We start from the raw sequence: 19,112 nt of genomic DNA on the forward strand, positions 1-19,112 counted from the left end.
TCCTCAGATCTCTGTTGTATCAGACCGTCTGACCATTTTCTCTGTTTAGAGGCCTCTTCCTGAAACCCTCTGGCCCTGTAACAGCTGCTGGCTAGACCTGCGCTCCTGACATCACAGCAGAGAGGGGGAAGGGAAGGGAGGGCCGAGGAGGAGAGCAGGATGCCAATGCAGTGTTGGTTTAGAGAGGGAACCTTAAGACCCCCCGTGTAGGGGGATCAGGGAGGTACGAGACCCAGCCAGATTGGCGGCTCCAGCCCCAGGCCCTTCCCACACCTGCCCTCCCTCCCTGCAGTTGATGGTGGCATCACCCTTGAGAAGGAAATCTCCAAAGAAGAGCTGGTTGCTGTCCTGGAGCTCTACCGGGAGGTACGGGGGGCCTCCTCGGATGTCACTCGGCTGCTGGAGACCCTCTCCCAGATGGAGAGATACCAGGTGAGGAGCCCAGGCCCTGGTCTGAGGGAGGGAGGCAGGTTTCACCGTGGTGTGATCCCTTCCCTCAGATATTGGTAACATTTTTGAGTGACACAGTTGCAAAAGCCAGAGAAGTGGGAGAGGCCAGCTGTGGCACCAGGGGTGGGACCTGAACATCTGCAGCCCAGCCCTGCAGCCTCTGCTTTTCCTTAGCAACGTTCCATGGTGTTTCTGGGACGGCGATCAAGGACCAAGAGCGACTTGAGCCTGAAGATGTACCAGGAAGAGATCCAGGTAGGAGTCTGGCTGACCACGCTGCGAGTCTTCCCCCGAGCTACGTCCTGGGAGGGGCAGGGAGCTGCTCCCCAGCCCTCTGAGGAGAGGGAGAAGGCCGGTAGAGAGATGCGGACCGTCCATCGGGACCACTGCTGGGGTTGTGTGGGACCTGAGTGGGGCCCACTTAGCCTTAAACCCTTGACACGTGCACAGCAGAGGCAGCTCTCCCATTTGCCTGCTGCCATATGTCCCTGCCCCTTAGGAATTCTCCAGAACCTCGTCTCCATCTCTTATTCTGAGTCAGCTGCAAACTCAAACATGTGTGGCAAGAAACAGCGAGCAAAGAGGAAAGAGCAGTGACGGTGGTGAACTGGCAAGGATGTGCCTGTCCGAAGGGGACACAGCCTCCTCCCAGCTCCAGCGAGTGCTGCCCAATAGGAAGAAGGTCTGCTGTGGCCAGGCCACTTGGTGTTTTGTTTTGAGATGGAGTCTCGCTCTGTCTCCCAGGCTGGAGTGCAGTGGTGTGATCTAGGCTCAGTGCAACCTCCGCCTCCTGGGTTCAAGTGATTCTCCTGCCTCAGCCTCCCCAGTAGCTGGGATTACAGGCACATGCCACCACACCTGGCTAATTTTTGTATTTTTAGTGGAGATGGGGTTTCACCATGTTGGCCAGGCTGGGACCGCTTGGGGTTTTTCATAATTGGGTGTTTGTTTTTTTTTCTTTTAGAGATGGTATCGCTCTGTCACCCAGGCTGGAGTCCAGTGGCGCGATCATAGCTCACTGTAGCCTCCAACCCCTGGGTTCAAGTGATCTTCCCCACTCAGCCTACCCAAGCAGCTGAACTACAGGTGTGCACCGTGACACCATAATTATCTTATTTTGTAGCAGTGAGGTCTTGCTATGGTCTCAAACTCCTGGCCTCAAGTGATCCTGCCACCTTGGCTTCTAATTTAAGAAAAGGCAGGCCAGGCACGGTGGCTCACACCTGTAATCCCAGCACTTTGGAAGGCCAAGGCAGGCAGATCACTTGATGCCAGGAGCTCAAGACCAGTCTGGCCAACATGGTGAAACCCTGTCTCTACTAAAAATACACAATTTAGCCAGGCCTGGTTCTGTGCACCTGTAATCCCAGCTACTGAGGAGGCTGAGGCAGAATTGCTTGACTCCAGGAGATGGAGGTTGCAGTGAGCCAAGATCATGCCACTGCACTCCAGCTTGGGTGACAGAGCAAGACTCTGTCTCCAAAAAAAAAAAAAAAAAAAAAAAGGCAGAGTCAGATGTTTTTCTTTTTCCTTTTCTTTGCACAATCTCCCAATCTCTACATATTGGCAGCTTAAGGAAAATATCTCACAAAGCATCATGTGGGCTGGCACTTGGCACTTTGCCTTCCAGACCATGGGCCCCCAGCACATGAGCCCTGCAGGGTCTTCTCAGCCACCTCAGGGTTGCCAGGGCTCTGGGGAGCCTCTCCTACACCAGCCGTGGTGGCTTTGCTCTGTTTTCTAGCATTTTAACAGCTTGAAGCCCTTCTGTTTCACTAAAACGGTGACAACCAGGGTCCACACCTGAAAAGCAGGCAGTGCCATCCCCAAAGCAGCTTACACATTCTCTTCAGGAACACAAGAGACTCAGGCAGTGTTCTCTGGGCTGATGTGTAGTGGCTCACTGAACTTGGTATCACAGAGACATGGAAATCATAGAAGCATTTGCCCTTGGGCAAGTCACTCCATGCCTGTCTGTGCAAGCGGACAACTGTGCAGCAGCACCCACTCAGGTGTGGTCGGAGGGAGGTGTGCTGCCCTCGGCCTCTGCCCTTCTGCCTGTCCATCTGCTCCAGGCCTCAGTTTTCCCCTTTGTAAAACAAGGGTGCTCAGAACTAGGCCATCTTGAAGCTCTAAAAGTCTATGGTTCAGTCTTTTAAAAAGTAGGGTAGGGTATGGTGGTGCATGCCTGTACTCCCAGCTACTTGGGAGGATGAGGTGGGAGGATCACTTGAGCCCAGGAGTGGAAGGCTGCAGTGAGCCGTACCTCGCCACTGCCCTCCAGCCTATGCCACACAGTGAGACTCTGTCTCCAAAAAAAAAAAGGAAATGTGGGGTATACTTCTTAATTCCTTAATTACCTGAATACCTTAGTCCCTGAAAATGTCAGAGGTTGTAATCATGGCCTTGGGTGGGTGCACCGTTGGATGTTTTCAGAATGCCTTCTTCCTGTTGGAGGGTGAAAGTTAGGTGAAGTATCAGCACAATACAGCTCTGAGCCTCAGTATCTCAGGTGTGAAATGGACACAATTCCTGCCAAGCTCAAAAGGGGTCACTCAGGGGGACCCTTTAGTGAAGGGTTATGCTCACAAACAAGGGGCAAGGGTTGTTCCTGCCTGGACCTGTCGGAGAGCTGCTGTGTGCAGCCTCCAGACACTAGGGAAAGATTTCATTGTCATTTTCGCCTCTGGGGCCATATTCAAAATTCCCAGCATTTCTGGGCCTGTGACAGGGGAGTTTCAGTACCAGCTGGGTGAGGCTGGCAGCCCTGCCCCCTCCAGCCTGGATGCTGTGGGCTGTGTGACCTTGTGGGGTGGGCGGGACATGGGGTGGGGTGCAGCCCTCAGCGCCCTCTCTGCTCTCTTCTCCAGGAGTGGTACGAGGAGCATGCCAGGGAGCAGGAGCAGCAGCGACAGCTCAGCAGCAGCGCAGCGCCCGCCACCCAGCAGCCCCCCAGCAGCCGCCAGCGCTCCCAGACTGTTACCTAGCCCAGTGCCCGAAAGCCATCTCTTCTATGCAATAACACAATAATAGTATTACTCTACTGCGATGTACGGAACTGCGGTGTGTGTACACATACTCACGTATATGCACATATTTATATACAGGAAGAAAGAAGACAGACAAGATGGGGCTTGGTTTATAACCACCTTGCCCTGTTTTCCTTAACTCTAGAAGCCAGTTTGGTGAGGGGTGGGGTGTGGCCACCAGGTCTGAGCTCTTCCTACTGTGGAAGGCTCCAGAAGCCCTTTCACAAGGAAACCCCTCACCTGGATCCAGTCGACTCTGCGGGGCTTACCCCCGACGTGGGCTGGCCTCTGTCGGCCATGTCCAAAGCCGTCACTGCTACTGCTTCAGGCTCACGTCCCCCCGACCTGATGGCATCCCCACCCCCTCTCCCTGCGGCCCATGCCACAGGTTTCTGTGTTTTGCTTTTGGGACAGAACCACTTAGGAAGGAAAGAACTCCTGGCGTCCAGGGTGGTATTTCAGCTTCTGTGATAATGTCATGCAACACTCTTCGGGGACCAGTGCCCGGGATCTAATGGGAAGTGGAATTGGGGTGACTGTGCCCATGTGGCCAGAGCTCAGTTAGCCAGTTCCAGGCAGCCACAGACTACACTGACCAATCTCCTCTCTTGGCTCTGCAAGCCTCCCACCCAGCCTTCTCTGGCTTAACCCTTATTGACAAAAATCCTTCCACAGTGGCCTCCTTGGGGACCCAGACACTGGAAGAAGGGGCATGAGGCAGGAGGTAGGGCCGATGTCTGTAACCCAGACCACTTCCTGGAATGGGCTCTTGACCAGATCCCTTTTTTGTGATTTACCCTTGCAAGCAAAACAACATTTTGGTTAATTAAGGATTGTGCTAAAGCTGATACCAGGTCCTTCACACGTGTGCGCTAGGAACAGGAGCGAACAGCACAGGGAGACGCTCCCTGTGGGACGCAGCAGCCCTGTGGCCCTGGCCCAGCTCCCAGCCACGCTCCCTGGCTCTGCTTACACCAGAGATTACAGTAGCAGGAGCTGTTGGTGCAGAAGTAGGTTCAGATGAACCTTCAGTTAACGTCACCACCCCCCTCTCCCGCCACAGTACCCACAGAGGCAGGGTCAGTGCAGAGGTTGCTTTGGTTCCGCTTTCCTGGGCCACAGAACAGAGCACAGCACAGGTTCCACAGCAGGAGCTGCAGTGGCAGCATGGAGGGTGCGGAGGGCAAGGAGTGCGCTGCTGGGCATTCCCGGCCGCCCTGGCCCTCTGGTGCCTGCTTTCTGTGACTTCAGAAGGAAGGTGGACAGAGGCGCCCTCTGGCCTTGTCCTTTTCCCAGCCACAGAACGGGCGAGGTGGTACCCGACCCCAGGGGAGCAGTACCTGGACCCCCAACCTCTGCTCCCAACCACCTCCAAGGCCAAGCCGGATCCCACGGCCAGCATGGCATGGTTCTCCCCTTCCCCTCTTCCCAGGTCAGGGGAGTTGGAGAAGTAGTGGGTGTTTGTTTTTAAAGCACAGCCCTTTGGGAAAATCACAAATTATTGAGAATCACTGTGATTCCCCTGGGAGTCAGACTGGCTTTGTCCTCTTCCTCTCTGGAGGGCCATGGGCCGTCACCGGGAGCTCTACGTCGAGCCCCAGGCCAGAACCCCCTCCCTTTTGCAGAGAGGGAACTTTATTGCACAATTGGGTGCCTTTTAGCTTTTGTGTGTTGAAATGGGCATTTTGGAAGCAAGGGTCAGGGGACAGCTTCTAAAGGTGTGAGTCTCTGACCTGAGCATCTGGGCCTTGCCTCAGCCCTTTCTCCCAGGGGTGGAAACCTGGAGGGGCCAGCAGCGCCCCGGGGTCTGCCCAGGGCAGTCGAGGCCCCCAGGTGGGAAGGCCTATTCCAGGAGGAGCGGGATCTCAGCCCTGTTCAGAGCAAGTTCAGTGTCCGTCCGCCCAACCCTGTCCTGAGAAAGGACCCGGTTTTGGCCAGGACCCGACAAATGCCTCATGGCAGCAGTGTTAACAGACCAGAGGTGGGCGCCCTTGTCATTGAGGCCAGGGACAGCTATCTCCAGGTTTTGCCTGGCCCCACCAAGCAGGGAGTTGGGGACCCCCCACAGGCTGTGAGCTCTGTGGGCCCCGGGATGTGATCTAGCTCAGATGCCCTCTCGTCCTTGATGTCACAGTTGAGTGCACCCAAGTGACACTCACTGGCAGCCAGGGGCACAGCCTGGTGGCGGCGGCAATAGAACTGTGCTCCTCCCCAGCTCCTCGCTTCCCCTCCCACAACCCCAGCCTTACTCCACCATGCGGACAATCATTTTGTACGGATCACGGGAGCAATGCTGTATGGTTTTGTACATCGGTGATTTGTTTCCTAGAAAACCCACTACGTCTCTGGATTTCTGGCATATTAATAAAAGAGCCTCTGCTTTGTAAACACGGTTGCTGCCTCTTGACTTCCGTGGTTTCAGGTATTGTCGGGAGAGTGGTCCCATCCAAGGCCATGGCCACTCCTGATTCTGCCTCAGCCCCACCCCGAGTCGGGCCCTGGGCTCAGCCACTCAACGCTGGCCCCAGGTGAGGAAGAAGTGGTGATAGTTGGGGGTATCATTTTCTCTACACTTGAAATTTTGAATTTTTTTTTTTATTTGGAAAAAAGATAGTTGAATCCCTTTTCTTTACCAGCATAAGGCAGTCAGGCAAACCTAAGAGTTGCTTATTTCGGCAACATAAGGCAGGGTCACTGCGTGACAGTAAGAAGGCACAAGGTCCCCTCATCTGTCCTTTCCCAGCTCACAGGCCTTGGAACCCCGCCCAGGGTCCCCCCTGAGGGAGGCACAGGCACGGTCCTACTGACTCCTGCTTGGCAGCTGGAGAAGCCCAAGTTCCAGCACAAACAAAGGAGTCTGTGGACAGTCAGGGGCAGAATCCTGGAGGGAGCGCCTGAGCCGCCATCCCACGTGGCAGCTGCTGGCGTAGCAGTGCCTCGGGCTGACGTCGTTTTGGGAGCAAGTGGGTTCAGTGAAGTGTATTGCCATGAATGGCACCCGCTGCTTTTGGCTTTATTAACGTGGCAAGGAGAAATTCAAAATTAAGTATGTCTCGAATTCTGTTTCTGGCAGATGGTGCAGCTCTGGAGCTCAGCCCTTGGTGGCCTGATTCCCAGGGGTCCAAGCCACCCTTGTTCTCTGAGTCAAGGTTGGGCAGCCACTTGTGCCCTGAGAAGGTACCAGAAGGCCTGAAGCCCAGGCAAGGGGAATGGGCAGCGCCTGTGTCTCGGGGGTACCTCCAGCATGGCCTGGAACACACCCAGCTGTCCCCTTCCCCCAAACTCCAGACCTTCTCAGAGGAGCTCTGGGGGTCATTCAAGGGGGCCTTCTAGCTTCTCTCTGGAACCCTTTGTCCAGAGCAAAGCCCGGTTTCCAAGGTCCCCACGGCAAGGCTGTCAGATGCTGGCAGCAAGAGGTACAGAGCAGGCCGGGCGCCGTGGCTCATGCCTGTAATCCCAGCACTTTGGGAGGCCGAGGTGGGTGGATCACGAGGTCAGGAGATCAAGACTGTCCTGGCTAACACGGTGAAACCCCATCTCTACTAAAAATACAAAATAGCCAGGCATGGTGGCGGGTGCCTGTAGTCCCAGCTACTTGGGAGGCTGAGGCAGGAGAATGGCATGAACCTGGGAGGCGGAGCTTGCAGTGAGCCGAGATCATGCCACTGCACTCCAGCCTGGGCAAGAGAGCAAGACTCCGTCTCAAAAAAAAAAAAAAAAGTACAGAGCAGTTCTCTCAGCTCACAGCAGTGACCTCAGATCTCCAGCAGCAAGGGCCACGCTCTCGTGTCCACAGGGGCCTTGCAGAAATGCTCCAGTCCCTGGGCCTCCCCCAGCAGGAGGGGTGGGGCTCCTGCCTGCAGTTAGGCCACAGCACTAAGCAGCTTCAGTCACGTGCTTTTCAGGCGAATCACTCCGAATTCAGTGAGGAGGGCCACAACAAGGAAGTTCAGGTAGAAGAGGAGCAGGCAAATGCCGTAGACTCTGCTGAGCTGGAAGCACTGCAATGGGACTGAGACCAGGGAGAAGACGAGGCTGAGCCCCAGGGCGCCTGCCAGGACCCACACCAGCAGTCCATCTGGCTCCAGCTGTGGAAGAATGAGGGGAGAGAGGCTGGGTCACTGCCCGTCACAGGCCCCGCCCCATCTGCGGCCAACATAACAATGCAGCCTCAACAACAATGCAGCCTCAACAACAATGCACCCTCAACAACAATGCAACCTCAACAACAATGCACCCTCAACAACAATGCACCCTCAACAGCAATGCAGCCTCAACAGCAATGGAACCTCAACAACAATGAACCCTCAACAACAATGCAGCCTCAACAATGTACCCTCAACAACAATGCAGCCTCAATAACAATGCAACCTCAACAACAATGCACCCTCAACAACAATGCAGCCTCAACAATGCACCCTCAACAACAATGCAGCCTCAACAATGCACCCGCAGCCTCAACAATGCACCCTCAACAACAATGCAGCCTCAACAATGCACCCTCAACAACAATGCAGCCTCAACAACAATAGAACCTCAACAACAATGCACTCTCAACAATGCAGCCTCAACAATGCACCCTCAACAACAATGCAGCCTCAACAATGGAACCTCAGCAATGCACCCTCAATAATGCGGCCTCAACAATGCACCCTTAACAACAATGCAGCCTCAACAATGCACCCTCAACAACAATGCAGCCTCAATAACAATGCACCCTCAACAATGCAGCCTCAACAATGCAGTCTCAATAACAATGCAACCTCAACAACAATGCAGCCTCAACAACAATGCAGCCTCAATAACAATGCAACCTCAACAACAATGCATCTTCAGCAATGCAGCCTCAACAATAATGCAGCCTCAACAATGCACCCTCAACAACAATGCAATCTCGGCCGAGCACGGTGGCTCATGTCTGTAATTCCAGCACTTTGGGAGGCTGAGGCAGGTGGATCACCTGAGATCAGGAGTTCAAGACCAGCCTGGCCAATACGGTGAAACCCTGTATCTACTAAAAATACAAAAATTAGCCAGGCATGGCGGCGTGCTACTGAGGAGGCTGAGGCAGGAGAATCACTTGAACTCAGGAAGCGGAGGTTGCAGTAAGCCGACATCGTGCTACTGCACTCTAGCCTGGGTGATGGAGTAAGACTCTGTCTCAAAAAAATAAATAAATAAATAAATAAAAATAACAACAACAATGCAGCCTCAACAATGTTTGAGGGCACCAGCTGGGGGCCAGTTGAGGAAGACTGGCCTGCAGCAGCCCGGCCTGCCCTGTGGGATGGCAGGCCCCACCCTAAAGTTACCCAGACATGGCCCCAGAAGTTTCCAGACTCAGAAGCTGCAGGGAAAGGGAAGCTTCTCTTCCAACTTCAGCCAGGTCCACCTGCCTGGGTGCCTCTCCCCTGCCTTGAGTCAGATGTCATTATAATTCCCTCTGTTTTTAACACTGAACTCTAGTCAATGACATGCACAAGCGGATGTCCACCACTTACTGTGAAGTGCATCAAGAAACAACATGGATGTGTTAGGCCGGGAACGGTGGCTCACGCCTGTAATCCCAACACCTTGGGAGGCCAAAGCGGGCAGATCACTTGAAGTCAGGAGTTCGAGACCAGCCTGACCAACATGGTGAAATCCCATCTCTATTAAAAATGCCAAAATTAGCCGGATGCGGTGGCACGTGCCTGTAATCCCAGCTACTTGGGATGCTGAGGCAGGAAAATCACTTGAATCTGGGAGGCAGAGGCTGCAGCAAGCCAAGATTGCACCACTGCACTCCAGCCTGGGTGACAAAGCAAGACTCCATCTCAAAAAAAAAAGAACAGATGGAGACATGGACAGACAGGCATGGACAGACAGATGACAAAGCAAAGGCAGCCAAATGTAAACAGTAGAGCCTGGGTGGTGGGAATATGTGTGTCTATCATACAAGTCTTTGTTCTATGTTTGAGTTTTCATAATAAAATGGAAAAAATCTTTATGAGGCTTTTTTTTGTTTTGACTTGGTCTCATTCTTGTCACCCAGGCTGGAGTGCAATGGCACGATCTCGGCTCATAGCAACCTCCACCTCCTGGGTTCAAGTGATTCTCCTGCCTCAGCCTCCTGAGTAGCTGGGCTTATAGGTATCTGCCACCATGCCTGGCTACTTTTTTTGTATTTTTAGTAGAGATGGGGTTTCACCATGTTGGCCAGGCCGGTCTTGAACTCCTGACCTCAAGTGATCCGCCCACCTCAGCCTCCCAAAGTGCTGGGATTACAGGCATGAGCCCACGCCCAGCCCATAAGATTTTTGAAAAAAATGGCAGCTACAAGTATCTATTGAGTGCCTGCTCTATGCCAGGCATTGTGGAAAGGGCCTAACAGACACTGTCGTCTTTGATCTAAGAATAGTCTTGTATGGTGGGTACTAGGATGGACTCCATTTTACAGATGAGAAAACCAAGACTCTCAGAATTGACTGACTTGTCCAAGGTGCTCAGCAGCACTGGGCCTGGCACCTCAGCCTGACTCTGAACTTGGGAGGACGCCACCTTCTGGGTGAAGGAGGGGATGGATGAATGATAGAGGAGTGGCAGCAGCAGCAATGAATGAGCGAGAGCCAGTGTCAGGCACAAGACAGGCTCCTCTGCGAGAGAAGGAGGAGCTGACTGCAATTCCTGTTCTCTAGAACTGGGGAGGAGCCTGCAGATTTCAGATGCAGGTTTTTATATATGTAGTAGGATAAGTAGTGCCCCATCCCCAACAAAGTCACACCCATCCAGAAGCTCAGCATGTGGCCTTGCTTGAAATAGGGTCATTGCAAATATAATAAGCTAAGGGTTTCAAGATACAATCACCTTGGACTTAGGGTGGCCCCTAAATCCAATGACTCATGTCTCCGTAAGAAGAAGAGAGAGATGGCCATGGGAACACAGAGGCAGAGACTGCAGTGATGGGCCCACTGGGCAAGGAACGCCCGGAGCCACCAGCAGCTGGAAGAAGCGAGGAAGGATTCTCCCCCGGAGTTTGGAGGCAGCACTGCCTGGCTGATGCCCTGATTGCAAACTTTTGGCCTCCAGAACTATGAGAGACTCAATTTTTGCTGTTGTCAGCCCCCTGGTTTGTGGTCATTTATGACAGTGCTAGGGAACGAACATAATCTATGGTATACATGTCACACATGGTTGCTGACACATTTTCAAGCAGTACAGAAGAGTAAAAGGGATTGAAATGTCTCCTCCCCACTTCTCTTCCTTCCACACTTAGCAGACATCCAACACACAGGAAGACAACACGAGGTACTGTGCAGGGTGTTTCCAGCCCCTGCATCCTTCTCATCTCCAACCCACAGATGAAGAAACTGACAGAGTAACTGACAGAGCCCAAATCTAAGTGCAAGCTCTTAACTAATGCCTACCCTCCCTCCCCATGGGGTGCCATATTACACACACTTGTGGACACACACCCCTCTAGACATGTGCATCAATTCTGAAAACAGAGATGGGGCCATACAATAGGTGAGTGTTTCAAAGCAACTTGTGGTTTTCAACCAACTGACACCATGGACATCCTTCCATGTGGATGTCTCATGCAATTTAACGGCAGGAGCATTTCCTAAACTCAGCACAAAGGCGGCGAACACACACACACACACACACACACATTTCCTAAACTCAGCTCAAAGGCAGTGGGCACACACACTCACACACACACACACACATTTCCTAAACTCAGCACAAAGGTGGTGAACACACACACACACCCGAGAAAAGAAGAAATAGGTCCCCTGAGGGGCCAACCCTAAAGCCTCATTACCTGGAACTGCCCTAGAATCTACCATGAAAGGGAACCTATTAAACCGATAAAGAGGGTCAACAAAGTTTGCAGAGGGTGTTTACCTTTCAGAAAAGAAAACTTTTCAAGCCCTAAGTAGCTGTTTGCTTGTGGGCATGACCAGTGTGAAAGAACCGCCCTGCCCCCAGCTAATAGGCTCTGCTGAGAGCCTATTCAACAACTTGTGCCTCATGCCTCTGGGAGAAACGGGAGACTGTTCAGCCTCATAACACTCCAAGTGCTTTCCCTCCACGAGGCTTAAAACCAGCCCCCAGGCCATCTCTTCCTCCCCAGCCTACATCTTCCTTGATGAGCCTCCAGACTCAAGTCCTCCAGAATATAGATGCAGGGATGGGACTGCCAGCTTGCGGCTCAGGGGTCCCATCTGCCTCCCACTCAGGGTTTTGTTTGCATGCAAGGCAGATTTTCAAATAGAAAACAATTCACCTAGGAATCTCGATTTCTTCTCTAGAGGACCTGGAATATCTGGCCACATGCTACCCACTCAAATCACCCACACATTTCTGTCACCTCCCCTGTGGGCAGTGCTGGGTTATGGTGCTCAGCCTGGCCCTTCCCCCTGCGTGCTTATCCAGGAAGCTCAGCTGGTGTTATCAATCTCATTTTACAGGGCAGGAAATTAAGGCCCAGAGATGTCTTAACTCCATTTTTTTTTTTTCTGAGATGAAGTCTCACTCTGTCACCCAGGCTGGAGTGCAGTGGCGCGATCTCGGCTTACTGTGATCTCCACCTCCTGGGTTCAAGTGATTCCCCTGCCTCAGCCTCCCAAGTAGCTGAGATTACAGGAGGGCACCACCACACCTGGCTAATTTTTGTATTTTTAGTGGAGAGATGGGGTTTCATCATGTTAGCCAGGCTGGTCTCGAACTCCTGACCTCAAGTGATATTCTGCCTCAGTCTGCCAAAGTGCTGGGATTATAGGCATGAGCTACCACACCCAGCCAAGAGGCCCTAGCTCACTCAAAGTCATACAGCCAGGGACTTAAGTGATGGCACCCAGATCCAAACCCAGGGCCTTCCTGCCCCTTCCCATGTCAAGCTACATCTTGGTTATATACACTTGTAAACTTACAAGGAATACTCACCTTCACCTCCGTGTGGCTCCGGGAGATCTGGAGCAGGCAGCCCAGCCCCACGCCCACAAGGATGTCTGCAGCCCAGCTCAGGAAGCTTTGCTGGAATGGCCTGCACATAACCCGACCATATAGCCCTTTCCTCCTACTGCGTTCATCTCCGGGGCTTGGGATGCCACTGCAAGAATGAACTTGGGCCAGGCGCAGTGGCTCACGCCTGTAATCCCAGCACTTTGGGAGGCCGAGGCAGGAGGATCACTGGAGGCCCGAGTTTGAGACCAGCCTGGGCAATAGAGTGAGACCCGTCTCAAAAAAAAAATTTGGTGGGGGTTGGACGAAGACAAGTGCAGTGGTGTGAACATGACTCACTGCAGCCTCGACCTCCTAGGCTTAGTGATTCTCCCACCTCAACCTCCCAAGTAGCTGGGATCACAGGCATATGCCTGGCTAATTTTTAAATTTTTTTGTAGAGACAGGGTCTTGCTATGTTGCCCAGGCAAATCTCAAATTCCTGGGCTCAAGTGATCCTCGTGCCTCAGCCTCCCAAAGTGCTGGGATTACAGGTATGAACCACCATGCCCAGATCTACAAAAAAATGAACTCACTTGGCTTTCTTTATGTCCAACTCCCCCTTTCCCCAAACACCCTATCTGAGGAGACCCTATTCATTTAGGCCTTTAAGAAGATGGGTGTTGAGTACGTGTTGCAGTCAGTCTCTAAGGATCAAACACCTTAGGGTGCCAGGAATGCTTGGCCCATGTAAGCACTCAGTAGGTGGGGAACAGAGGCCAGGAGAGGTAAAGGGACTGCCCACAGTCCCTAGAGGGACTGGTGATGGTGTGTGAGCCAAGGCCATCTCTAGGGGTCATTCAGGGCTCCCTCCTTCACAACCAACCTGGGGGGTCAGGCGAGGCTGCAGCCCGAAAGCCAGAAGTAGGCCTCAGTGGGCGCAAAAGGGCCATCAAGGGTCCTGCTCAGCCTGGGAGTTAAAAGCGCAGGCATCATGGTCCCTGCAGTTAGCTTGTTTTGCCAGCCAGCTGCTCACACCGTAGCCCCTGGTGAGGCTCTGTCATTGTGGAGCCTGGAGAGAGCGGCCCTTCAGGTGCTTTGTGATCATCTTTCTTTCTTTAGCAGCCAACAATATCCACTGCTGGCTGAATGCCTTCCGTGTGCCAGGCACTGTCTGGAACCCACGACCATCTGGTTTCAAAGCTCTTTCTCTTCATAGCCCCAGGCTGGCTATATCCATCCTTTCTATATAGACCAAAAGTTGGCAAACATCAGCCTTCCGGCCAAATTTGGCCCACTAACTGATTTTATAAATAAAGTTTTATTGGAACAGAGCCATGGCCATTGACTTATGCATTGTCTGTGCCTGTTTCTGCACTACAGCAGCAGAGTTGAGTAGCTGCAAAACCGCCTGCATGGCGCCCAAAGTCTAAAATATTTATTCTTTGGGCCAGGCGTGGTGGCTCACGCCTGTAATCCCAGCACTTGGAGGCTGAGGCCGGCAGATCATTTGAGGTGAGGAGTTTGAGAACAGCCTGGTCAACATAGTGAAACCCTGTCTCTACTAAAAATACAAAAATTAGCTGGGCGTGGTGGCACGTGCCTATAGTCCCAGCTACTTGGGAGGCTAAGGCAGGAGGCAGAAATTGCAGTGAGCCGAGATCGTGCCACTGCACTCCAGCCTGGGTGACAGAGCGAAAAAAAAAAAAAAAAAAAAAGTATTCTCTGGCCCTTTTAGAAAAAGTCTGCCAACCCCTAGCATAGACCATGACATGTCCCTGTGAGCAAGAGAGAAAGGGTCTTCCATAGAACACACAAGCTCACCCTGTGGGCACCTGCTTCTCACACCACTCACCGCCCTAACAATAACAGCTGCTGTCTGCTGAGCCCTTACCAGGGGCCAAGAATTTCATTCACCTCATTGGATCCTTACAACACCCCCCTAGGAGGTTAGCACTCCCCAAATTCCTATTTTAAAGCCTTAGAGGCTGAGGGCCAGGCAGCCACGTTACCTGCCCCAGGTGTTAGTTACACTGAGAGCCAATCCCCAGGGTGGGGCACGGAGCACCCCCCACCCATGGCTGTGACACCAGTGCTAAGGCCAAGAACAGACCACAAAGGATACTGAAGATGATACCACCAAAGCAGGCGGAGAAGGCCATCCGCGGGTAGCCCTGGCGGGCCAGTGTGAAATCCGAGAAGGCATCTGCGCAGGAACAAGAGGAGCCTGCAGTGGTGAGTCGCTTCCCCCACCCTCCCTGGTCATCCATGCCTTCATTCTCACCCACGGTCATTCAGGCAACAAACATAGATGGATGCCCATGTGTGCCTGGGCACTAGCTGGTGGGGTGCTGTGTGAAGGGGCACAGCAACTGGGAAGACATACTTCCCTCCTTAATTCCTTTACCCCACTCTTTCCCACCAGCAACAACTTTGCAGGTGTGAAAAACGCAGCTATCAGCTGGGCATGGTGGCTCACGCCTGTAATCCCAGCACTTTGGGAGGCCAAGATAGATGGATCACCTGAGGTCAGGAGTTCGAGACCAGCCTGGCCAACGTGATGAAACCCTGTCTCTACTAAAAATACAAAAATTAGCCGGGTGTGGTGGTGGGCGCCTCTAATCCCAGCTACTCAGGAGGCTGAGGCAGGAGGATTGCTTGAACCTGGGAGGCAGAGGTTGCAGCAATGAGCCGAGATCGCACCATTGCACTTCAGCCTGGGCAACAGAGCAAGACTCCATCTCAAAAAAAAAAAAAAAAAAGCCTCAGTTACCAATTTTTCAAAGTCTCATCTGCTGCTAACATGCACAGCACCTCCACATGAATTAGAAGAAGGTGCTCAAAAAGGTGAGTGGAAGAGGGGCTAGATTTCAGCTCCCTCATCCTCTTGTCTGGATGCTCTACAGCAGTGCATAAACTGGCCAACCGTACCTGGCTGCTACACTAGGCAAGGGTGTATGTATGTAAGTGTGAATGCCCGCATGTCACACACCCGTGTACACATCAAGCATGGCTGGCTGCAATGGGATCCACGTCCTGCCTGAACTCTGGGAGCTACCGAGCATCCCCGCATCAGAGGGAGGGGAAGCGGCAGGGGCCTCTATAGAGTTTCTTGGTCCAACTCACCCCGATGCTGGCCACTCCACAGTGACAGGGGACACTGCACAGGTACAGAGGGCAGACACCCTGGACACCCCTGCCCAGATGCAACTCTGGCTGGGGGAGGAAAGAGCTAAGATGTGGCCGCACTGACCCCCCACTCAACCCCACCCAGCCCTGAGTCACCTCCAATGCTGTTCCCCCAGGCCAGCAGCGTGAGCCCCAGCACAGTGTTGCTCAGCCGGAAGACCACGCCCAGGGACCGCAAGATGTTCACCACCTCTGTGGCGGCCGCGTTGATCCACAGAGCGCTGGTCAGAAAGCCCAGGAAAGCAAAGAGCTGCGGAGGGAATGGTTTGCTGTGGGACCAAGGCCAGCCCCAACAGGGACACAGCCTCAGTTCCTCACCTGTGAAATGGGATAACAGTATCTACCTCACGAGCTTATTATGAGTATAAAACACATTATTATATGCATTGGTGCCTGCACATAGTTAGTGCTCAATAAAACGTGAGTTCAATATTATTTTCTTTTTTCCTTAATAAATTCCCTTTCAGGCCAGGCATGGTGGCTCATGCCTGTAATCGCAGCACTATGGGAGGTCGAGGCGGGCAGGTCACCTGAGATCAGGAGTTCAAGACCAACCTGGCCAACATGGTGAAACCTTGTCTCTACTAAAAATACAAAAATCAGTTGGGCTGGTGTCACACACCTGTAATGCCAGCTACTTGAGAGGCTGAGGTGGGAGAATCGTTTGAAGCTGGGAGGCAGAAGTTGCAATGAGCCTAGATCGTGCCAGTGTACTCCAGCCTGGGCGACCGAGACTCTGTCTCAAAAAGAAACAAAAAACAAAACAAAACAAAAAAATCCTCCCTTTCATATACTAAAAAAAAATATATTATTTTGTCTGGAAAGGGTTCCTTATCACTTTCATCAGATTTCCAGTCTATGAACCAAACACCACCCCTCATCCCCAAAAGTATCCCTGTACTCATGAGCAGTCACTGCCTAGCCCCACCCCGCCAGCCCAATGCAACCACTACTCTGCTCTCTGTGTCTCGGAATGTGCCTCATGGACATTTCACAACAACGGAATCCCACAGTGTGTGATCCTCTGCTTCAGTCTTCTCTCACTCAGCATCATGTTTTCAAGGGTCATCCATGTTGCGGCACACATCGGTACTTGAAAAAATAGTGAAAGACAATTTTCCCTAAGTAGTAAAAAGCAACTTCCCTAAATGATCCATTTACTGAAAATTCAACACCCTTCGGTTGGTACATTGAAAGTTCCCAAAAGTAAAAACTAAAATTTTTAAAAATCACTAAGTACTAAAACATGAAAATTTTAAGTAAACTTTTTTTTAAGGATGATGTCTCACTCTGTTGCCCAGGCTGGAACGCAGCGGCGCGATCTCGGCACACTGCAACCTCTACCTCCTGGGTTCAAGCGATTCTCCTGCCTCAGCCGCCCAAGTAGCTGGGATTACAGGTGCCCACCACCATGCCTGGCTAATTTTTCTATTTTTAGTAGAGACAGGGTTTCAACATGTTGGCCAGACTGGTCTAGAATTCCTGATCTCAGGTGATCCGCCCGTCTCGGCCTCCCAAAGTGTTGGGATTACAGGTATGAGCCCCTAAGCTCAGCCAAAATAAAAATATTAAGTAAACATTTTTTTTGAAACGGAGTCTCACTCTGTCACCCAGGCTGAAGTGCCATGATGCGATCTCAGCTCACTGCAACCTCTGGCTCCTGGGTTCAAGTGATTCTCCTGCCTCAGCCTCCCAAGTAGCTGAGATTACAGGCGCCTTGGGATTACAGCTGAGATTACCACGCCCAGCTAATTTAATATTAAGTAAACTTTTAAGGAAAAAGTGTCTGGACAAACTCCCTAAATATTCCTTAGAGTGCACAGACTAGGGAAAATGGAGAAAGACACCCACAAAGGCAATCCCATACTATCCCTGGAGTGTCTTTGGAAACCCAAGGCCAGGCGCAGTGGCTCATGCCTGTAATCCTAGCACTTTGGGAAGCTGAGGCAGGAGGACTGCTTGAGGCCAGGAGTTTGAGAGTAGTCTGGGCAACATAGTGAGACCTCATCTTTCCAAAAAACATACAAAAATTAGCTGGGTGTGGTGGCTCGCGCCTGTAGTCCCATCTACTCGGGAGGCTGAGGTGGGAGGATGGCTTCAGCCCAGGAGGTTGAGGCTGCAGTGAGCAATGATTGCACCACTGAACTCCAGCCTGGACAGCAGAGGGAGACCCTGTCTCGAAAAAAAGGAAATCACATATTGTAGGATTCTATTTATATAAAGTGTCCGTGATAGGCAAACCCATAGAGACAGAGAGTGGAGTTGTGGTTGCCAGAGGCTATGTGGGGGGTGGGGAAACGGGGAGTGACTCATGGGCATGAGGTCTCTTTTTGGGGTGATGAAATTCTCTAAAATTGACTGTGATGATTACACAACTCTGTAACTATAATAAAAAACATTAAATTGTATACTTTAAATGGGTAAATTGCATGGTATGTGAATTACATCTCAACAAAAGCTATTACCAAAAAAAGAAAAAAGCAACCCTGCGCAGAAACAAAAACTCTCAAAAGCAGCTTTAAAGTTCAGTTACCTGTCTTTGTGTGACTCCTGATCAAACTGGTCAAAGTGCCTCAGAGATGCAGACAGGACATCTGCGTGGGAGACCTCAGTATCCCTCTTCCCCCATCTCAGAGAGCCCGGGCTTCTTACCCAGTGAAGCCTGGGGGGCTGGCTATCAGATGTGGCAAAAAAGGTCACTGAAGCCAAGGCTGTGCCTGCGATCACCACCACGACCCAGACAGGAACGAGGCCGCCTATCTCATAGACACCATCTGCAAAGGGACAGAAAGGGACCTGGTACCTTCCCAGTTGCCTCAATACCCACTTACAACGGACTGTTTGGATGTCAGGTAGATGCCTGTTATCTGCCCAGCCCTGTCCTAGACACTTCAAGGGGACAGAAAAATTAAAAATGCAGCCCCTGCCCCCAAGTTAGTTACATTTGAAAGAAAATAGAGACACACGAAAAAGACTCTCTCCAGCCTGTTGCTGTGGAACTAGGATAGGAATGGCTAGAACCACTAACACCATCACCCTCTTCCACCTCCGTGGCAGACATCACTAATCAAGCACAATACTTCCATCCAACTGCATTTCCAGGCAGCCCCCTCCAGCCAGGCATTACCAGTGGATGGCATTGCTCCATGAGATGAACCTGACAGTCAAACCCAGCCTCCCCACTAAGAGGTACCCAAGTAAGTCCACTCTATCATCCAATCCATTAACAAATATGAAGGTTCCAGAGGCTTCATATTAAACACCAAAGGGAGATACCCTAAGGTGAGGAGAACACTCTAGAATTCCCCACACATCACCCTTTTCACCACTAGGAGTTGGTACTGGTCTTAAAGACAATGAATGGTTCAAATGCTCATATACCTGCATCAAGACCCTTCTTTTGTTCTTTTTTTAGTCTAGCTCATGGCTCCCAAATGTCAGTGGGCTTAAGAATTATGTGAGAAGACCAGGCGCAGTGACTCATGCCTACAATCCCAGCACTTTGGGAGGCCCCGGCGT

At 51.9% G+C, this 19,112-nt stretch overlaps 2 protein-coding genes across 5 annotated transcripts in view; one reads left to right on the forward strand and one right to left on the reverse strand.

Annotated features, from left to right (window-relative positions):
* The window catches only part of TPCN1 (two pore segment channel 1), a 73,090-nt gene extending 69,597 nt beyond the window's left edge, over window positions 1-3,493 (forward strand). For all 4 annotated transcript variants that reach the window (XM_011928686.1, XM_011928685.1, XM_011928684.1 and 1 more), the window contains 3 exons: window positions 293-432; window positions 625-705; window positions 3,321-3,493. In XM_011928686.1, coding sequence (XP_011784076.1) covers window positions 293-432; window positions 625-705; window positions 3,321-3,437 — 338 coding nt within the window. In that variant the 3' untranslated portion in view covers window positions 3,438-3,493. The remainder of the gene's footprint in view (window positions 1-292; window positions 433-624; window positions 706-3,320) is intronic.
* Window positions 3,494-6,047: 2,554 nt separating this feature from the next.
* The window catches only part of SLC8B1 (solute carrier family 8 (sodium/lithium/calcium exchanger), member B1), a 38,278-nt gene continuing 25,213 nt past the window's right edge, over window positions 6,048-19,112 (reverse strand). Inside the window, exons 12-17 of the mRNA XM_011928689.1 lie at window positions 18,246-18,367; window positions 15,690-15,843; window positions 14,530-14,610; window positions 12,408-12,472; window positions 7,211-7,567; window positions 6,048-6,906 (exon numbers count right to left, since the gene is read on the reverse strand). Of these exons, the coding sequence (XP_011784079.1) occupies window positions 7,370-7,567; window positions 12,408-12,472; window positions 14,530-14,610; window positions 15,690-15,843; window positions 18,246-18,367 (620 nt within the window). The 3' untranslated portion in view covers window positions 6,048-6,906; window positions 7,211-7,369. The remainder of the gene's footprint in view (window positions 6,907-7,210; window positions 7,568-12,407; window positions 12,473-14,529; window positions 14,611-15,689; window positions 15,844-18,245; window positions 18,368-19,112) is intronic.

Source organism: Colobus angolensis, unplaced genomic scaffold (genome assembly GCF_000951035.1).
Source record: "Colobus angolensis palliatus isolate OR3802 unplaced genomic scaffold, Cang.pa_1.0 Scaffold79, whole genome shotgun sequence".
Classification (NCBI taxonomy): Eukaryota; Metazoa; Chordata; class Mammalia; order Primates; family Cercopithecidae; genus Colobus; species Colobus angolensis.